Raw genomic sequence first — 21,973 nt, forward strand, 5'->3', positions numbered from 1 at the left:
AAAATAAATACTGTTCATTAAAAAAGTGCCAATGGAGGATCTCCCACAACCCCTGACAGAGGTCCTAGCCAAGCCCCTAATGTCCTAAAATACAAGAAATGTCCTAAAATCCTGGAAAAGTTCTAAAATCCTATGAACATCCCAAAACCCTTGAAATGTCCTTAAAATATTAGAATTGTCCAAAAATCTGAGAAATGTCCTAAAATCATTGAAAAGTTCTAAAATCATAGAACCGTCCTAAAATTGTTGAAATGTCCAAAAATCTGGGAAATGTACAGATATATTAGAAACATCCTGGAAACTTAGAAATGTCCTCAAATCCTTGAGTTGTCCTAAAATCCTAGAAATTTTTCTAAAATTCCAAATTCCCCAAACTAGAAAATGTATAAAACTGTAGAAACATCCTAAAATCCTAGAAATATGTATAGGGCTACTGCGACTGGCCCCTGGCCTCTTGTCATTTTGTAAAAGTGGCCCCCAAGCAAAGCAAGTTGAGTATTCCTGATCTAATAGTTTACAACTATATGCACCATTTTAAAATATGTTTATACATGGCACTTATGGCCGCCCTACATGTTACTGTAGGCTCAGTTTAATATGCAACTCAATTTTGTCATAGGGGTCTCTGCTCCGTCTCTTATAGTTAAGGGGTCTTTGGCATAAAAATCCTTAAAGACCCCTGATGTATCTTAACTCTTTCTATCTGTTGTTCAGGGGGGCCCTCTAGCTGCTAGTACTGAAGCATAACAAATGATACCACAACACTGGGTACTAAGTACAATGAGAGATATACTAGCCCGTACAGGGAGTGTAAAATATCTTGTGTCATTTTACAGTCTATAGTCTTGCTATCACCTGATCATTAAAGATGTAAAAAACAAGAAAGCATAAGCATTAGATTTACAGCCCTAAGTAGATATGATATATACGTTTCTATACTGATTTTTTTCTTCACTAAAAAGTTTTTTATTTAATAATTTATGAAACTTTTTTGTGATGGAGTGCTAGCACTGCCTGTTATATTTACGCATGTATTTCTGAAAGGCTGGTTTTGTGGGCCTATTTTCAACCTATTTACATTGTTTATGTTGAATAAAACATCCCAACGTATCAGCTTTATATTACATTTGCTGCGTTTTCGTTTGAATCAGGCAGAACGCTGGCGATCTTGACAGAAAACTCATTAAACCCGTGGCTAACTGCAAGTATGAAAGACATGCTGATGAGTATTATACTTCTGTGTCAGACTTAAACTTCTAATCCGGGTCTCAGACAAATGAAATTCTTGTAACGATGAGGACTTTGAGACAGAGAAACAAAAGAGAATCCCACTGTCTGCTGTGCTAAACAAACATGACGCAGCTCATCGCACGCCTTATCTTAAATGAATCCTGTGCAGACATTGTGACTGCTCCATATGGCCCCTTTGATGATATTGGTCTAATCAGAGTTAATCCGGCACTCTCATGCTAGCTTCATTGTATGTATAGAGTGACAGAGAAAAGGACGGCTATTTTAAGTCACAATGTAAATGTTGGCAGGCGTTGTGCTGGGATCTGCCCTGATCTCTGCAAACAGGCACTCAAATGAGAGTCAGAGGGACTTATAGAAACTCACACCGCTTCTATCAAACTGATTATGTGTTAAAGTGACTTCTCTGTCTGCCTCATTATCACTACAATGCCACTAATCTGCTAATACACCAAGAACTATGATAAATACTCAGCATCCAGTCCTTTGTGCTGATATTCAGAAACATGTCTGGACAATATATCTAACATTAAAACATTAAAATCAGACCACACCCATGCTTCACACCACTTTATTCTGCTACAGTCTCACAGCAAAACAACTCTAAAAACTAAAAATGTCCATATAGGATGTCTTCTGTGTCATCGCTGCAAAGGTCTACTCAGATTCAGCAGCCTGAGACAGGACAGGAAAGAAGGAAAGGAACTATAAATGATTTTCTGAAAATAAGCAAAATAAATAAATAAAAGTAAAAAACAAACAAGAAAATGATAAGATCAGCACAAAAACAAAAGTAAAAGATAAAAATGAACAAGGAAATTGCACTAAAATGGTATATATATTTTTGGTAGCATAATTTTAAATATAGCATTAAAAGAATCATGAATATAGTTTTCTGGACATTTTCCTAAGTTTTTCTGAAAACATCTTGTAACCCTTATAAAATAGATTCTAATTGGAAAAAAAAGCTAGGGAAAATGTCAAGGGAAAAAAGAAAAAATATAACGATAAAGCATTATCATAATTACATATTTAAAATTATGTTCTAAAATGATTATATTTTTTATAATATTGTTACAATTGTAGGTATTTTCTTCTTTTCATCTATATTTAAAAAAATAATAATTTTCAAGGAATTTTCTTGCCCTTTTCTCAATTTTTTTTTGGTAATTTCTTAAGTTGCCCATTGCCTTCTTCCTATATTTTTGAAAGAAACCATGCCAATTTGATTTCAAAGAGTTAAATAACGTATAATGTCATCAACACACAGTAAGTAACATTGAGCTCTCTGAAAAGGGTATTTCCTGGATAGTAAATTTCCAATCAGATTCACCTATTTCAGTGTCTTAATGGGTAATTTGGGTATTTTTCAACCCATTTTCCCACATTTCTATGATTATGTGACTAACAGGAATAACAGTTTTTTTAAGCTGGCCTTGTATTAAGTGAGAGCGCTGCAGTTGACCAGGCTGCAATGTGACTGCTGCGGGCAAATGACCACCGACGTTCCCTTAAGGTGGTTGTTTTTGGCACTGGCAGGCTCAGGTTGGTACTCTACATGCCTGACAACATGATGGAAAGGTTCCCTACAGAGACAGAGCTTTTTGTTAATTAGTAAGATCCTTTTTTAACCAGAAACAGCCCTAAACTTTAACGTTCTCATGATGCATTCAATGTAATCTGTCAAATGTAGCTTTTGTGACATTTGGGAACCTTGCCTAGGGCTCCAAATGTGCTAGAACAGCTACTGTAAATCCACGAGGGTCTCTGTGTTAGAGCTTTGATTCTCTGCCCGAACCTGACTGGGCCTGACCCGACCCACTGGGCTCGGGCCCAGCTCGGGACCAGGCTTGGCTGTAATTTCTCACTATTCCCTAGGGCTTGAATCAGGTCAGGTTCTATCCAAATTAACGTTTATTTATTTGTTCATTTTTATGAAACTGTTTGTTTTTTTTATGAAAATGTTTTATGAAACATTTAAACTGTGTGAACGGTCTCATGCTTAAATGGCACTCTGGCAGCAGTTTTAATGGACTGAATAAAGAGGGGGAAAAAAGAGAAATAGGGTGGAGAGAGATGGAAAACGACGGAACATGTGGAGAACTGGTGAAGAGAGAGAGAGCGCAGGTGACAGAAGGAGGAAAACGAGAGAAAGAGAAATGGCGAACTGCAAAGCAAGCTGGTTGGCAGTTTGTGTGTCTGCTTCCCCAGCAGTGGAAGAGATGTAAACAACATGCTGAGGAAAGTGGTGATCAGCGTCTGCGTGCTGCATTGTTGTGTGTACTAGACGCACCGAGGAGCGCAGCCTGCTTTGCCAAACCTGTGATACATGAGATGACAGACTAAAAAACAAATGTATGTCATAATATATAAAATGCAATATACTCTAGGCCTATTTTTACAGTACAAAGTCTGTTTTTTAATCAGGCTTAGGGACAAAACTGCTGCCATGGGTCGGGCCTAGTTTTTTAAACTCTACTCTGGGTGCCATTTAATCTGAAGCATATGTGGACTGTACACAGCTACTGATGTGTTGCACTGGTGCTCTCATCCATGTGGGAGCTGCCACTGTGCAGGTTTACTACAGGTATATCTGCAAACTCCTATGGTCTTTGTACTTTCAACCATAAATGTGTCAAGTGTTACCTTTCCAAAATCTCTGCTCTTGGTTCTCATCTTGTTGACCTGGGACTCTGCAATGTCGGCCCGCTCCTGAGCCTCCTCCAGCTCATGCTGCACCTTCCTTAGCTTAGCAAGATGAGAATTTGCCTGCTCTTCCTGAAGCAAAAAAAAACATGGTGGGCTATTATCATAAAAAAACAACAAAATCAAAGTTAGGTATAGTCGTAAAATAAAAAAAATACACATAGTGAGCTATAATCATAAAATAAATTAAAAACTAACAATAATAATATCACAAAAACACAATTCTTGTTTGTTTTTCTGCCAGTTGAAGAAGAACTTACAGCCTCTTCGTTCTGCCGTTTGTAAGCCTTGACTTTGAGCTGCAGCTTGTCCACCAGGTCCTGCAGTCTCACAACAGTCTTCTTGTCCTCCTCAGTCTGGTACGTTAGCTCCTTCACTCTCCTCTCATATTTACGAATTCCCTTGACGGAATCAGCAGATCTCTTCTGTTCAGTCTCCACTTCACTCTCCAGCTCACGCACCTGCAAGAGAAAAACCCCACAAACCAACATCAGCTTTCATTTTTGCTCTGAATAACGCTACGTGACTCCTGTTATGGATGAGTGTGATACCCGGGTTTCCAGTTTCTGGAGCTGTTTCTTGCCCCCCTTCAAAGCCAGGCTCTCAGCCTCATCCAGGCGGTGCTGCAGGTCCTTCACAGACACCTCCAGGTTCTTCCTCATCCTCTCCAGGTGGCTGCTGGTGTCCTGCTCTTTCTTCAGCTCCTCTGCCATCATGGCGGCCTAAAAGAACACAGTAAGCTCAACTGGTGTCTGATGTATAATTTATCACATCAAATACCAAATGTTTGTAAGCAGCAACTGCCAGGTTCAAGCCAACCCAAACCGTGAAGGATTGTGACCTTGGACAGTTAATAACATCTGCATTAATGATAACGAACAGGCTTTATGACAATGCGACATATGCTTATTCATTAAGATCGACTCTCTGTTGGCTCACGGGCAATGTCGTTACACCCTATTGGTGAATTTTGAAAATATTTTAGGGACCCTTTTCAACAGCTTAGTTAGAAACATCCATCAAGTCTGGGGATTTTTGGACAAACTGTAACTGATTTATGGCCAAATTCTGCACCTTGAACAATGCAATTGAATGGAACTGGTGGTGCTCCTTACTAAACAATTTCAAAATACACCATAACCTGCAAGTTTTGTAATAATTGAACTAAAACTTTCTGATAAATGGTCTGATTTGTGTTATGCCGCAATTTGTGTTTTGTGTAAACTGGATTTCTGGCATAGGAATTATGACGTTTCAAAGTTTAAAATTCTGACCTTTGATTTCAGAGACCTAATCAGACCATCTGGGGTCATATTTCTTGGGCAGCATTTGCACACAACCTCCAATAACTGGTTACAATTTTAGGTGTCTACGATGAACCATCTGATGAAAATTTGTGAAAACATTTATGAAGAAAAAGATTGTTTACAATAAATTGCCAAAACAACAGGGTTTCAGCATTTTGAGCCTGAATCCCAAATGAAAGCTTGTTATCAAGCTGGACCTTATAGCATCAGAATGTATAGGGGCAGCCAGGCTGCTTGATAGTCATCACTTTTAACTTTCAGTTTTTATCACAATGTAAGAAGCAGTAACTTCCAGAAGGAATTAGAGGTAAAGTGCAGAATACTTACATCGGTGATTGCCTTCTTGGCTTTTTCCTCTGCATTGCGAGCCTCTTGGATTGCATCCTCCACCTCGCCCTGCAACTGGCACACATCTGCATCCAGCTTCTTCTTGGAGCTGAGGAGACTGGCGTTCTGTGTTCAAAGGAATAATCAAGAAACTGTAAAGAAGACTTTCGTTCTGCTCCACACTCTTCATTCAGGGTCTATTTTTCTCTCTCTTTTCACTGCGTTTTGGTCTCCCCTGACTGCTGTCCCATGAGATTCCAATGGTCTACTTTAGGGACGTCAATTAATCGCAAAGAACATTTTTCAATCTGTTAAGCTTTCTATGATTAATTTTACAACTCTTTTGGCGCATTTCCAACACATGGTACTGGATAGCCAAGCTACTGTAGCAGCCGCAGTTTTGTATCTTCTTTTTTTCCCCAAAATGGCAACCAGAAAGATATCCCTAGTCCTATGGTGCTTACCTGAGAGTGCAGCAGCCCGACTCTTTCACAGGCATCAACCAGCTCCTGTTCTGCTAATTTCCGGCTTCTGTCCGACTGCTCCAAAGCAGCTCTGAGCTCCTCCACCTCAGCCTGCAACAGGCTGCTCCTGCGCTCCACAATGGCCGCCTGCTCCTTCAGGTCCTCCTGGTTCCGCAGGGCCTCATCCAGGTGAAGGGTTTGCTCCTGCAGAGAAGCAGGATGGTGAGATTTACCCAAACTGACTTTTAAAAGCTAATAACTTTGTGGTGAAGCAGAGTAAACAGTATTTCACTTTGAGGTGTGCTTGCATGTTCCTCAGCTGCTTCTGGGCCTCAGCTGCCTGTCGGTTAGCGTGGCTCAGCTGGATCTCCATCTCGTTGAGGTCAGTCTCCATTTTCTTCCTGATTCTCATGGCATCGTTCTTGCAGCGGGTCTCAGAATCCAAGGCGGACTGCATTGTTTCCACGACGCGCTGGTGGTTGCGTTTCATCTGCTCAATCTCCTCATCCTTCTCAGCCAGCCTGCGATCAACCTCTCCTTTGACTTGAGTGAGCTCCAGCTGGATGCGCAGAATTTTGGATTCCTCGTGTTCCAGTGAAGCCTTGAGTACAGACAAATATAAGTATATAGTAGTTGATAAACTGTGCACTGAAATTTACATAAAAGTATATAATTTTTTTTTTTAATTCTTGAAGTTACTTCAGCTTCTTCTAAAGCAGTCTGGATCTCTGTCTTCTCAGTCTCAGTTTGTTTCTTCATCTTCTCCAGCTCATGAATGGCTTTACCATTCTCTCCAAGCTGTTCAGTCAAATCAGAGATTTCCTCTGGAAACACATTGGAACACATTTCTTCACTTAACAACCAAACAAAACCAGCAAACAAAAAAATGATTCCTCTATTAATGTCCACTATTGGCAGTACACGCAACTGTCTTGTCTTTTCTATGACTGTTCAACAACCTATATTATATTATGTTATGTTACGTTATGTTACATCATCTGAAAGGCTATTCACGAAAAATAGCTGTTACAATGTTATTACGTACAACAAATTTCCCTGACTTTTCTAAAATTTTAAAGGATTTTGAACCTTTTTGAACCTGGACAGATATTGATTTTCTTCTGCTGTTATCAGATGCCTTAGTATAATAAGTATAAATAAGTAGATAAAGAACATTTCTTTTTGAAAAGTTAAATGTTGAGAAAACTAGATTTAACAATTATCATGATTACATATGTGTATCTTTAAGATCATGTTACAGAATTAACATTTTTAAGCCTTTTTGTAAGGTTATTTCTTTGTTGTTTTTTTTTTACTCCATACTCCGTTTTATTGTGCAAATTTTCAGGTGTTTTTCTTGTACTTTGTAACTAATTTGTTGCAGATTTTTGGCTCATTCCTTCTTATAAGTTGTTCATTTCCCTCTTCCCACTTTTGAAAGAAATCAAGCCAGTTTGCTGAGACTTTACTTTTTCATGACATCATCTGATTGACTGTCAAACATGTTCCAGATGAAACTGTCTTTGAAGAAAGCAGTATGATTTGACAGTCATAAACGTACGTTGCAGGTTTTTATTCTCTCGTTTGAGGACCTCGAGGTGCTCCAAAGCTTCCTCATAAGAGTTCTTCATTTTGAAGAGCTCAGTGCTGAGGGAGCGAGACTCTTTCTGTGATCCCTCCAGCTCAGCCTGACTCTCTTCATACTTCTGCTTCCACTCAGCCAGAATCTAAGGAACACACAAAATGATGGTTTGGATGAGGACGGTTTTCTGATTTATAAGATTTGAGCTTTTTGTGCCAATTGCTGTTTCTCTCCAGGTGATCACATACATCAGTTATAGTTGCTTAAGCTAAAAATCCAGTTCTTTTATATTTTAAAGAAATTGCATGAAATCTTCACCCTACATCAAATTTTTATGACCTATCATGTAACTGGAGTTGAAAATAATTCACCTTCTAAATGATCATCTGTAGACAAAATTAATCATCTTGTGTTATGCTGAATTTGTGAGGAAAACTTTCCTGTTCATGCATTTTTATATGATGAACAAGAATCCAAAAACAGAGAAAATTCTTGATGAATTGAAGTCATACGAGTCAGCGTTTATGACAGCAAAACTGTATCAAAACACACGTTTACAAACTCTCACTAAACGTGTGCAGTATAATGCAAGTGTCATTTATCCAGTCATACACTCTGTTTCCCATACAGACGGCCCTTTGTGACGGAACTGAACCGAAAGTGAAACTCAACTTTTCTCTCTTCAAAGCCAGACTCCACTGACAAAAACAGTAGTTTTATCTCACTGAATATGAGAGTTGCTGGTGTACCACTGCCTCGATTAGTTAGCTTTTTTGTAACTGTTTAACTGTTTCTTTTACTGTATGACTTCAAATGTGTATCCAAACTAAATCTTTGCAACAGCAAAATAACTGACTGTGGTAAAATTACTGTTCTTGTCAATGAAGCCTGGACTTGAAATAGCATAGATAAGTTTCACTTTCCATTCAGTCCCTCATTGGGAAGGGTGAACCCATTCTCAATCTGAACCAAAATACGACTGCTTTGACAGTAGTAACTTTTATGTGCACCTGAATCGCCGCAGGAGAGCATAAGGTGAGAACGCGACCGGACAGAATAAGTTCAGTGTTATTAAACAGCGGCACAAACACGTCTGAATGTGATGGTTTTTTCTACACCTTTCCATGTGTCTTCTTCCCTTAATCATAACCACCTGTATCAACACGTGCACTTGTAGATGTCTTTTGTTGCCTAAACATAATTAGTGCTTGTGTTGACATCAGAGTAGTGGCATCACAGAATATAAAGAGCAGATGCACAAGGATACATAAAACGTAATATGTAGACACGAAAGTCCACTGCAAAGCAGCAATGTTTTATGAGTTCTGAAGGAGAACGTGTTGAAAGGGCTGGCTGTTTGGAGAGTTCTAAGCAAATATGAGACTTGGATCATACTGCACAAATAGTGTGTTTGGATTCTTCATGGAGGAGGCATGTAAGAAAAACAATTTGCGTAATTTGGGGTGAGAATTAAAATAAAAATGGTCATTTGGCAGGATGGTATATTGGTCTATATATCAATCAACAAAAGTGACTAGCAAGACATACAATGAAGTTTTCGAGAATGAAAACATTGCTGACTGTTTGCATCTATGACATGCTGTGACGGTGTAACAGAATTAACTGGCAGGATGTCTCTATTACCTTATCAAAGGTTCTCTGCTTTTTATCCAGGCTGGCTGCTTGAGCATTTGCCCTTTCCACATCAGCCATAAGGTCCTCCACCTCTCCTTGCAGCCTCTGCTTCGTCTTCTCCAAAGACGAGCACTTGGCATTCACAGCTTCAATGGCCTCCTCAGCCTCCTGCAAACGCTGGGCGAGCTTTTTCCTGAGCATAAGACAATCAAGCATGACTAATGATTGGCACTTTCTTACACTGCACATGTTCCACTTCTTGTGTTTATACTTGTTTTTCTCATCTATGGTACATGCATGAGAACAAGTCTCACTTGGCCTCCTCTAGTTCATCAGTGCGCTGGATGGCATCAGTCTCATATTTGGTTCTCCACTGGGCCACCTCACTGTTGGCTTTGGACATTGCTCTCTGGAGCTCAGCCTTGGCCTCCTGCTCCTCCTCAAACTGTTCCCTCAGCAGATCAGAGTCATGACGGGCAGACTGGAGAGCGTGGGCGAGGGCGTTCTTAGCCTGACAGAGAGGCAGAATTGGCTTTAAATGGAAGAAACCATTTGTTCAAATCTGATTATATCTGGAGGCTCTTATGCTAAGCTCAATAACTCTCTACTGGTGGATGAGCACATTCCCCTAAATGTCTAACTATTTCTTTAACATCCTTGACAGCCACAGTAGAAGGGCCATTTTCTCTCTAAATAAAATGAAACCCAGCGAAAAAGATCCTATTAAGTCAGTTATACAAATAAAGCCAAACTGCTCAGGTTTGAAAGGGTTACCATAATTTAAGCCACGGATTGCATGCAGTGCAACAAACCTTTGATTCTTCCTCAGTGTGCCTCTTCAGTTCCTCAACTTGCTGAGTGAAGCCAAGTTTAGCCCTCGACATCTGAGAGAGTATTGCTTCTTTCTCCTCGAGAAGACGAGAAAACTCCCCTGTTCAAGGGATTTGAAAAAACAATGTTAGAAAATAGAGAAAATAGCTGAACTTCAGAAGTCTCTTGGAAATGGTGTGACTCAGTGCTATACCATTTTCATTCTGAAGTCTTGCCCTTTGAGCATTTATTTCAGTGATCAGACGAGCGTTCTCATCATTTTTCGTCTTGTATTCACTCAGTTGGTCTTCGAGGGAGTGACACATCTTCTCATAATTCATCTGCCAGATTGACAACAATTAATTAATAAAAAGTTGATTAACCATGTGTTATGGATTACATATCCTCTGCATACTTGTTTAGCTAACCTTTGCCTTGACCATGACCTCTACGTTGCTGGACAGGTCATCGATCTCCATTTTGTACTCGTTCTTCTCCTTCTCCAGCTTCTGTTTGACTCTCTGTAAGTTGTCAATCTGTTCTCCCAGCTCAGCCACACTGTCGGCGTGTTTCTTTCTTAAAACCGCGGCCGTGGCCTCGTGGTGGAGGGTCGACTCTTCCAGGTCTCGTCTCAGTTTCTGAAACTCGACCTCTCGCTTCTTGTTCATCTCTATCTGAGAGGCGGTGGCTCCTCCAGCCTCCTCCAGCCTCTCGCTGATCTCCTCCAGCTCTCTGGAGAGATCGGACCGTTGCTTCTCCACTTTGGCCCTGGCAACACGCTCCACTTCAATCTCCTCTTCCAGCTCTTCGATACGGGCCTGGGTTAAGCAACAAAAACCTAAGATCATTCGCTGGCTTGCAACAAATTTTCAGTTAACCCTCAAGTTTTCTTAGTACCTGAAGCTCCTTCATCCTCTTCTGAGATTGTAAGGTCACATTCTGCTCATCCTCAATTTTGGACAAAAGTTGGCTGAATTCAAAGTCTTTCCTGTCATGCAAAACCATATGATTAGAGCATGTACTAAGGACTTTTCATTATGCTTAGATGTACCTGCACCAGTATTTACTTTTTAATGCGGTCCTCCAGCTGTTGCTTGTCATTTTCCAGATCCATTATGGATTCTTGAGTTAGTTTCAGATCTCCTTCAAGCTTCCTTTTGGCCCTCTCGATTTCCATGCGAATCTTCTTCTCTTGTTCCAGAGAGCCCTCAAGCTACCACATGGACAGTGAAATTAGTAAGGTCATACATGCTATGATGTCAAAGAAGTACTGTCCATGGACTTACATCATCAACTTGTTGCTCCAGCTTGACCTTGGCTTTGGTCAGACAGTTGACTTTGTCTTCCTCTGCTTGCAGGTCATCCAGTGTCTGCTGGTGAGCCTCCTGCAGGGCCAGCTTCTCCTTTGATAACTTGGCGATGGTATCATCAAGAGATGACATTTCTTCAGTCAGATTCTTCACCTGAATGTGTAAAAAGAAGAAGATGTGTTAGTAAATGCTTGAGTTACTGGGTTTGATGCTCAGATGGCCGCCAAGTTGACGCAGACCTTGTTTTCAGTGGCATGCTTTTCCTTCTCCACTTTAGCTAAGGTAAGCTCCAAGTCATCAATGTCTTTTTTCAGCTCAGAGCACTCGTCCTCCAGCTTCCTCCTCCTGGCGGTCAGTTCGGCATTCACCTCCTCCTCATCCTCCAGTCTTTCGCTGAGTTCTTTTGTTTTAGCCTCCAGCAAAATCTTGTTCTTAATCAGCCCTTCACATCTTTCCTCTGCATCTGCCAGACTCTCACTTTCCTATAAAATATAAAACACAATGTGCATGCAGTTCCACTTTGTTTTGACTTACTTAAACAGCATTATCTATTACAAAATGTGAGTTTTCTCTACTCACAGTGTGAATCTGCAGAACCAAGTCATTCTTCTCCTGGAGCAGGGAAACCATTTTGGCTTCCATTTCCTTCCTCTTACCCTCAGCTTTGGCTAAATCCTCCTTACACTTGGCAAACTCCACTTTCATGATGGCCATCTCCTTCTCAGTCTCAGCACTCCTCAAGAGTGGCTTGATCTTGAAGTAGAGCTTCATCCATGGCCAGTGTTTTACATTCATAAAAGAGCGAATGTTGTACTGGACAATATAAATAGATTCTCTGAAAAGATGGAGTTTGTTTCAGTGTTCATGTTTTGATCAACTAAGAAGAAATCATGCAATTTTATTAGACCTACAGGCTTTAATGTACATGAGACCACTGATCATAATCTACCACAGTTCTGATTACCTCCTTTCTGTCATTTTCTGATACTCCTTCCTTCTCAGAAAGCCACGACACAAGGCTTGAGTTATGGTGATGAGAGAGGCCAGTTTTTCATCCCTCATCTCTTCTAGTAGACCCAAGAGCCCTGCTTTAAAAAATACCTACAGGAAAGGAAAAGTTTGGCATATGTTGAGATACGTTTGGATACTTCATCAATAAACTACAGAGGTTTAACATCAAGGCTTGAAACAATTAACAAAGTATGATATATCAACTGCAAAAGTGTTAATATTTGTTCTGAAAGGCTACATTTGAAGGTGCAGCAAAAATCCTGCCATTATAGCCTTTTCTGATTGTGTCAAACTTGCCCTCAAACTCTCAACAAGTCCTTCAACCCATACACCCACAAAAATCTTTTGTTCCTACCCTCAGACTATGGTCTATAGGAGTGTTATCCAAATAAGCAGTGGATAACTGTAGTGCTCATATATGACCATTAACTGGCGCAGTTTTAAACACGTGGTTAGCGATGTGAAACGGTCACACCAAAACTACATGGCTAGTTTTAGAAAAAAGTTGATGGTTTGGCTTAAAATAAGTCAGTTTGTTACTGAAGTAACATGGTGTGACTTATCTCATAGGACATGCATCATGTTTGTCACATGACAAACTACAACATACTCCATTATGCTGTTAAAATAACTACATTTTCCTTTTTGTTTCCCATGTAAAAAATAAACCCAGCAGCCTCCTGCATGAAAGTCCTGTGTCTGTTTAACCAATCCACCTGCCTTCCCTCCCACCTAAATCAGACTTTCTCACTCTTTACACTACTTTGTAGCTTTAGTGCGTCTTTCTAGTCACAACAAAATGAATCATGTAAGTGTGAATTTTGGTGTACACTTTCAGATTTTTGTAAGATTGCATGATTGTCAGAGGGTCTTTTCCAAAAAGTTCTAAAAACCGACTGACACAGCCAACCCTTTTCTGATTTTGAAAAGGAAGTTTCAAATGTTGTTAGATGATCCCTTAAGAGCTAGAGTTCTAACAGACTGAGGCCCTCAAACTTAAAATAAATTACCTTGGTATGCCCAAACTTATACTGGGTGTGATCCACATCGATAGACCCCAAGAGCTTCTCAGCAGCTTTCTTGTTGTCAATGAATTGTCCCTCGGGAATTACACTAGCATTCAGTACTTTGTACCTACAAGAAAAATGAGAGAAAAGTTAGTTTTTTCTTCGTTTTTCATACATCCATTCTACTGCTTCTTACCTCTGCTTGAAGTCCCCGTACAGGATCCTGCTTGGGTAGCCCTTCCTGCAGATCCTGATACCCTCTAGCACACCATTACAGCGCAGCTGATGGATAACCAGATGGTGTTCCATAATGCCTGAAAATCAGCCAGAACCACATGATAACTGAGCTGTTGGAGATAGTGTTTAACTAATGTGATAAAATGTTTGTAACATGAAAAGAAATACCTGGAGTTTTGGTTTCATTTGGAATCAGACACCTAACAAAGTGAGGATGGGTGCTCTTGAGATTTGTCATTAGCTTCCCCAGGTTCTCCTGTACGAGATGATCAATGTCAATACCTGGCACAACTATTGTTGCAATATTTTATTGTTTGCGTCAGGATTACTTTTTTTTTTTTTCAACAAAACTATGAACATTCCTTATTGTTTTACTATGCAGTTACCCTGAAGAGGGCTGACACAGTCTGGAAGGATGAGCCCTTCTTCTTTGCTGTTTTCTTAACAGTAGTACCACCACTACCTCCAGCTGTGTTGTCTGAAAGAACAAATGTTTTTATGTACATTATAAGGCTGAACAGTCGGGCCTTTAAATAAAAATAATAAAAATAAAAAGTTTAGTATCAGTTCTTACCATCTGATGAAGAATAGTTGGAATAGAGGAAAGCAAGTAGTTTCAGGCTGGCTTTCTGGTAGAGCTGGACTACAGTGTCATTGAGTGGGTCCTTGTTCTTGTCCAACCAGCCTGTGATGCTGTAGTCCACAGTGCCAGCATAGTGCACCAGGGAAAAGTGAGCCTCAGCCTTGCCTTTGACAGGTTTGGGCTTCTGGAAGTTGTTAGATTTTCCAAGATGTTGGTCGTACAGTTTGTTCTTGAAGGTGGTGTCCGACGCCTTGGGGAACATACACTCCTCTTCAAGGATGGAAAAGATGCCCATTGGCTGTTGAGGACAGTCCAAAAGTACATTATACAAAAACACTATGCATTCTTTTCTATATACAGTATGTGCAATATTGTACATGAATAAACTGACCTTTTCAATGAGCTCTATACAAGCAGCCAAGTCCATTCCAAAGTCAATGAACTCCCACTCGATGCCTTCCTTCTTATACTCCTCTTGCTCCAGCACAAACATGTGATGATTGAAAAACTGTTGCAGTTTCTCATTGGTGAAATTGATACACAGCTGTTCCAGACTGTTGTACTGCAAAAGAAACCATTTACTGTAGAGTATGACCACATAATAATGTAAGAAATGACAGCAGATACACACTTAATGCAAACTCACATCAAATATTTCAAACCCAGCAATGTCCAAGACTCCGATAAAGAACTGCCTGGGTTGCTTGGTGTCAAGCATCTGATTAATGCGGAGGACCATCCACAGAAACATCTTCTCATAGACTGATTTGGCCAAAGCACCAATAGAATTATACACCTGCAAAATGACATGTAGCAGTCAGATCCAAAAACATCAAAGAAATAAGGCCTTTGAAGGACACAAAATACTACACTATGAACTTTTTGTGGTGTCTTTCAAGCACATAAGTTCCTCAGTAACTGACAAGTTATTACCTTTAAAGTCGCAGCCCCACCCAATAGCAAAGAAGTATTTGTGGTTGATCTGGCTTGATGGAGTAGACATTGATGTTGCCATGTCTAACCATGTAATATTGCTTGATGTCTGACCAGTCAATATTGTATGATATTGGCCATAAAAACATTAAAACTGCCCCATGTGAGGAATGCTGTCTGACTGGCAGTGAGTCAAGAGACAGGAATGGTACGTAAAAAAATGTAAAATATACATATATAAATAAATAAATACATAACATTATATTTCCCTGTGGAAGCAAGCTAATATCCTCTAAATTTCTTCATGTGCGACCTTGTCCTGCTGTAAAACCAAACCCTAAAACAGGCTAAAAGAATTGCTAAGTTGGGTGGTTATTATTCCAAAATTCTGAAGCCCTGTTAATCTGGAAAGTATCCAGTTGGACTAAAAGCACATTTTTCCAACAGCCTGTTTTTCCAAAAACAAACACCTATTGCTCCAAAGTCCTGTTTCTCCTAAAAAAACACACTTCCTGTATTAAGGCAACCCTATGGGCAGACAATCACAAGTTAAATTTGTCAACAATGCTGTGGTAAATGTGTGTTTAGATTTAGGCACAAAATTACTTGGTTATGGATAGGAAAGGTCATGTTTTGGCTTTAAACACCCACATTTGGTGGCACATAAGTCACTAGAGAAGCAGGGGCAGATCAGTGAAACACAGCTGGGAAACACCTTGAAAGTTCAGTAAAAACACCTTGGGTTGATTGCTCAAAGACTGCTGGGAAACAAGAAGGTTGGTAAAAACACCAGGTGATTGGTGGCTCAAATGCTGCTGGGAAACTAAAACTAACTGCAGGGAGTTTGAATTTTCTGAGAAACTCCGTCGAACCAATGGGACATTTTTCAGACTAATGGGGCTTCAGAATTTTGAATCGCTTGGACTATGGCATTGCATTGCTATCTGCAGGTTTATCAGTACTTGTGAAAGCTTTTACATAGGCAGTTGATCGTTTGTTAAAAGTAGGGCTGTCAAAATATAGTGTTGATTTCAATTAATTAATCCCAAAATAAAAAATAACGTGTTAAAAAAATGATGCTGACTAATTGCATTCCGTGGTGCCCTTTGACCTGGTGTGTCATTGAAGGCCACAGCGGGTTTGTGACATTATTTTTCATCTGAGCACTTCAAACCTGAAAGCATTTAGCAGCGAATCCAGAGGTCTGAGCTAGCACAGCCTCTTCAGTTAGCAATCACATCATTGACAGTGACTGGAAACGTCAGTCATATGCATAACACACTAAAAATTATTCAGATATTCATTGCTTCACTGATCTGCAGAAAATTCAGCTGAACTGAAGTATTTTAAATACTTTCACAGCCAAAATGTATGCGATTCATTTAGATTCATTAATCACAAAGCATGTAATTAATTGGATTTTTTTTAAATGCTTGACAGCCCTAGTTAAAAGATAAATACTAAAAGAAAGCGGGTTATTTCCATTTTTTTACTGAAACTTTTTTGTCAACATAGAATTAAATTACAAAGGATCACTTTCTGGCTAGAACAGAAAATGGGGATGATTACAGTAGCCAATAAGTGTTTTAATTTACATAAGGGCATTCAAGAAAGATTTTTATCAAAATAAAGGATATGGCTGATATCTGCAAGCTTAACAGTATTGAAATACGCTTTTGCATGTGTGCTATAACACTTGTAAAATTGTAAACAACATAAAAGTCTTATTTGGTTGCATCAGAGTTTTTCACAGTACTTCATTATAACACACATGTACCTGCTGAACAGTCTGTCCTTTGGTCACATACTCATTGCCAACCTTCACTCTAGGGTAACACAGTGCTTTCAGCAGGTCTGCAGAGTTCAGACCCATCAGGTAAGCTGCTTTGTCAGCCACTGGTCAAAGAAAAAAAAGATCAAGTAAGAAAACTATGACGCAGAGTGTGACAGAAGAGAGCAAAAGTTAGATAAAAAATAAAGATCATTACATAAACACAACGTGAGACTATCATCATGGCAACAAGAAGAAAAAAAAAAAGAAATCCAAAGATTAAGTCAGAATCCTGTCAGTAACACTTACCCTCTGTCCCATCTGGCTCGGCCTGCTCCTCTCTCTGCTTCTGCTTGAACTTCATATTCCCATAATGCATCACAGCACCTGTTAGCTTGTAGATGCCAATCCTCTCCTCCCCAGTGAATCCCAGGGTGTCGATAGCACTCTGAAAGTACACCGTAACAGGGCTTGTGTTAGTTTCAGTGCATGTTTGCAGGGGTGAAACAGAAAAGATGAGCAAATACGACTTACATCTGTGGCCATCAGCTCTTCACTGTCGTCGATACTGGCCACGCTGATCTCCCCCTGGCTAACAAAAGGGTAGTCGAAGGGGTTGGTGGAGATGAGGAGAGTCTCTGGATGGAAAAATAATATGCAAGGTAAATCACATCCTAACAATAAACAAGACATTTCCTCAAAATGTACGACTGTTCTCCAGTATGTTACCTATCAGCTCAGGCTTCTTGTTGGACATGATCTGGTAGAAAATATGGTAACTCCTCTCTGCAGACAGCTGAAACGTTACTCTGGATTTTTCCAGCAAATCTACCAAAAGAAGCAGGGTTGACTTAAAGGGACAGTTCACACTTAAAATCAAAAATACATACTTTTCACCTCAACTCTGGTGCTATTTATCAACCTATACTGCTTTCATGTAAGTACTCTATCATCTGTGTGGGTGTAGTTCGACAGAAAGAAGATAGTTCCAACATAAAACTGCTGCAATTTGTGATGTATTTATTACAAAGTTGCTCTTTGCCTTTTTCCAATATTTTTGAACGAAATTGCACCACTTTGCTCAGGGTTGAAAGGGTTAAATCGTTTTGAGAGGCATTTGAAAGCAGCTGAAATGTGTCAATAAGCAGCACAATGAAAGTAATGTCCCTCCAGGTTTCAAAGGGTTAAACAAAACACTCTAACTGTAAATTATTACATTGTATTCTAACTCACAAGTTTCAATATCGGCGGAAGCCAGTTTTCCTGAGGTTCCAAAATGGATTCTTATGAACTTGCCCTGAAAAAAGAAAATAAAAGATTAATTTAGGAAACAAGGTGACCAGTCAGAAAAGGGTCATACTAAAGTTTCGGTCTTGTCACTCACAAAACGTGACGAATTATCGTTTCTGACAGTTTTGGCATTTCCAAAAGCCTCAAGCAGTGGGTTAGCCGAGATGATCTGATCCTCCAGGTTCCCCTACAGCAACAGAGAGAACAAAACACAAAATGACACATGCAGATAAAAGCCAGCTGGCAAATATAAATGCAACGGAAGGTTATTAGTAAACCACCGGTAACACCTTTTTCAAAGGCTATACAATCATGACAACATTACATGTAATTTTCCAGAGGCTTCTTTTTTCCTGTCCCCAGACCCTGCGATTGTCGCAAAGTACTGGATGACCCGTTTGGTGTTGACAGTCTTTCCTGCACCAGATTCTCCACTACACACAAGAGAAACACACCAGGAATGTTTCATTTCCTCATTGACAAAAAAAGCCTTAAAGAAAGGCTGTAGCAATCGACATGTAGCTTACGTGATGAGGATGGACTGGTTTTCTCTATCTACAACAAAAAACACCAGAGTCATATCAGAGAGGTGTCATACATCGCAGCAGAACCTTAACCTTATAGATAACTGAATATAACAATATGTATTTTTTTCCCATTTTCAGTTTACCAGTAAGCATGAACTGATAGGCGTTGTCGGAGATGGAGAAGATGTGCGGTGGAGCCTCCTGGCGCTTTTTGCCCCTGTAGGCCAACACCACCTCCTGGTTGTACACTGGGAGCCACTTGTAGGGGTTCACAGTGACGCAGAAGAGCCCAGAGTACGTCTAAAACAGAGAAACATTTGTCTAAGTGAGCATGGATGTGGTGAAAAGCTGATCTTTTACAAGGATTCCCTAATTACAGTGCATGTAAAACAACAGAAACACACAAAAGTTGCAGGATACATCAACAAATTCTAAAAGAATAGTGATACACAAAAGACTCACAGTTTGCAACAAGTTTTATAAGCCCGTGTGAACTCAATATTGGCTTGTTTGGATCTAATTTGGTTCTAAAATCACATATATATGAATATCACAAAAAAATACATGAAAAAGAAAGCATTACAGATTGTTGCCTGTGGCTGTCAGATAATTAATCCTTTGAAACCTGAGTAAATTGGCCTATATTGCTTTTCTTCAAAAACATGAGGAAAAGGAAATGAGAAAATTAAGAAGAAATTACCCAAAACATAGAAAGAAATCCCAACAACCAACAAATAAAAAAGTAAAACAAACAAACAAAACAATGTTCAAAAAACAATGACATAATAACAATAATAATAATGATAATGATAATAATATCAATAATAATAATCATAATAATCACAGTAATTGCTGAACATTTCTTGCCAAGTTGCTCATTGCACTTTTTTTTTTTTTACCAAGAGAAATCAAATTTGCTCATGGCTTGAAAGTTTAAACACATATGCGGGCGTCAGAACTAGGAAAGTGGTGTCAGTCCAGGTTTCCAAGGATTAACTGCAGACTTAACATATTGTATATATAATTAAGTATAGGGATGCAATTTCTCAAAATCAAATTTTAGTCTAATCCTTGCCACTGAAAGTGCATGAAAAGTAGGTATTGCTTCCTTCGTCAGGGCACCACAAACTAACAGTGGTCTACGTGGTGTCAGCTGCTCGGGCATTTTGTGTGAATGTCCATCATCAACTACAGCAAATGTTGCACTACTCACATAGATCATCCACGCTGCGTAACGCTCTTTGAGGTTATACAGCACGGCGGCCTCGTTGAGGTGGGTCATCATGGCCATGTCCTCGATCTTGTCGAACTTGGGCGGGTTCATGGGGAAGAAGTCGTCATCCTTCACCGTTACAACCTGTGAGGAGAGATGTGCCCTTCATCAGCAGAACAATACGGGGAGCGTGAGGGTGATTTGCCTTGTCCACAGCTAACGTACCTGTCCTGCATTAGTTTTAATGGTGGCTTTGCCTCCTTCTTTGCTTTGCAGAGTGCCCTTCACAAACAGCTCCTTTGGATCCACCACATACACTGCTGTTTTAGCATCAAAGGGCTTATTTTGGGCTTCGATTCTCTCTCGTTCGGGTCTCCTCAGGTACGGGGCAGCCTCCCCAAACACAGTCATTTCAGCATCCGAACTCATCTCTGCAACGCACCCCGGAGGGGACTGAAAGGTCCATAGTTAAAGGTTAAAATGATGATTCTAATAACTGCAGAAATGATCATAATCAACATCAACTCTTACCTCTGTGGGCTACACCAGGTCTGTTTAAGTATCCTCCACCTGGAGTCACCTGAATCAGAAACAAGATCAAATCCCAACAGTAAAGTCAGTATCTATCACAGCCACTCAACAATCACACAGGAGCGTGTCCTCACCAGCACTCCTTCCAGATGAAAAATGTGGACGGCTTTGACCCTTACTGCTTTTATAAGGTCCCTCTTGGTGCATAAGGAGGCAAAGCAAACACCTATATTTAGGTCAAAGCCTCTAATGAATGTGGGTGGAGAGGAGCGATTAGTTTGGCATGTGATATCACCGAGATGTCACCGAGCTTTTGTTATAAATCCGTGGCAGGGAGCAACTGCAGCTCAAGAAAAGAATGAATGCCAAAGGAGGGTGACCTCTGCCAGAGATCCAGCTCTCACATCGATGCTGAAATGTTCCAAGCATGCAGAGACCGATGTAGTGTTTGTTTAGCATCTTCAGAGCTGTGTCTGAAAGATTAGAGGCAAAGAGTACTGTGAAGGATACATCTCTACAATTATCAGCTATTATCGGATTTTATCAGGCAGTACAGTGTCCTAAAAAAACAAATACAAGAAAAAGTTCTGTGTATTCTGGGTAGTATTTTTTTTATTTATCTTATTAATGAATTTTACCTTTATTTGAACAGGGTTGCCCTAACCAGTTGAGATCAGATCTTTTTTTAGATGTTAAACAAAATATCAGCATAAGTATTCATGAGCTAACATAAAACCTGCATGAAATTTAAAAAGCAAACAATCAAACAAACAATGTATCTTTTTAACAAAATGTTAAAAAGATACACTGGGGGGACCATTTTCAATTTACACCATCTGCAACCCAACTCTCGAGGGGGTCTTTTTAACAGCTTAACTGACCATTGAATACTGTGAGTTTTTTTATGATTATTTTTTTATTATATTTTTATGACATACTAACATTATACACCCAAAACTATAACGGTTGACAGTGATGCAGCCTACGTAGCACTTATATTACATTTTATTTACATCCGTCATGGAAGTTAGTTTTACCTTGATTCTTTTGTCACAAAGAAAGTTCGATTTTTGTTTATTAGATTTTGGATTATTGCAGAAAAAAAGCTCTGTGGCAAAGAAGCATACTTACACATTTTGTTCAACAAGATTATCCTTACAAATTAACATCACTTTTATAATTTTTTGAAGACTAAGTACAATCTGCAGAAGTAAAAAGCTAATGTTAGGCTATTAACGAACTACACCGCATCACAAGACCTAAAATCGCCATGACAACGAGGCAATACAGCCATGTTCAGTGTGATTCAGTCTGTAGTTCCATTTAGCCGCTTGTTAGTAAGTGTTTTTTAAGATGCATAGTGTCAAAATTCATGAGTGGGGCATTTACTGGCATATTTTATGTCACAGAAAAAACCTAAAAATCTCTTAAGCTTGTGTTAATCGCAGACCTTATTTTAGGCATCTAATCAAAAACGT

At 39.6% G+C, this 21,973-nt stretch overlaps 1 protein-coding gene across 1 annotated transcript; it reads right to left on the reverse strand.

Moving 5' to 3' along the window:
* Nucleotides 1-1,806: 1,806 nt before the first annotated feature.
* LOC121958971 (myosin heavy chain, fast skeletal muscle-like) lies at nucleotides 1,807-20,611 on the reverse strand. The gene is made up of 39 exons (XM_088069654.1): nucleotides 20,496-20,611; nucleotides 20,190-20,417; nucleotides 19,965-20,108; nucleotides 18,895-19,051; nucleotides 18,752-18,779; nucleotides 18,550-18,658; nucleotides 18,319-18,411; nucleotides 18,168-18,231; nucleotides 17,664-17,762; nucleotides 17,469-17,572; nucleotides 17,244-17,382; nucleotides 16,941-17,059; nucleotides 14,877-15,026; nucleotides 14,622-14,792; nucleotides 14,222-14,528; nucleotides 14,034-14,125; nucleotides 13,816-13,903; nucleotides 13,607-13,724; nucleotides 13,414-13,537; nucleotides 12,357-12,493; nucleotides 11,972-12,227; nucleotides 11,632-11,874; nucleotides 11,369-11,545; nucleotides 11,150-11,295; nucleotides 10,980-11,070; nucleotides 10,511-10,900; nucleotides 10,297-10,423; nucleotides 10,085-10,203; nucleotides 9,587-9,783; nucleotides 9,282-9,465; nucleotides 7,617-7,782; nucleotides 6,755-6,879; nucleotides 6,348-6,656; nucleotides 6,056-6,259; nucleotides 5,592-5,717; nucleotides 4,509-4,679; nucleotides 4,218-4,418; nucleotides 3,898-4,029; nucleotides 1,807-1,926 (listed from the first exon to the last, which is right to left on the reverse strand). Exons 2-39 carry the CDS (start codon nucleotides 20,391-20,393, stop codon nucleotides 1,909-1,911), a joined length of 5,829 nt encoding a protein of 1,942 aa, XP_087925780.1. The 5' UTR covers nucleotides 20,394-20,417; nucleotides 20,496-20,611; the 3' UTR covers nucleotides 1,807-1,908.
* Between the last annotated feature and the right edge of the window lie 1,362 nt (nucleotides 20,612-21,973).

Source organism: Plectropomus leopardus, chromosome 19 (genome assembly GCF_026936395.1).
Source record: "Plectropomus leopardus strain MGB_pleo_1.0 chromosome 19, ASM2693639v1, whole genome shotgun sequence".
NCBI lineage: Eukaryota > Metazoa > Chordata > Actinopteri > Perciformes > Serranidae > Plectropomus > Plectropomus leopardus.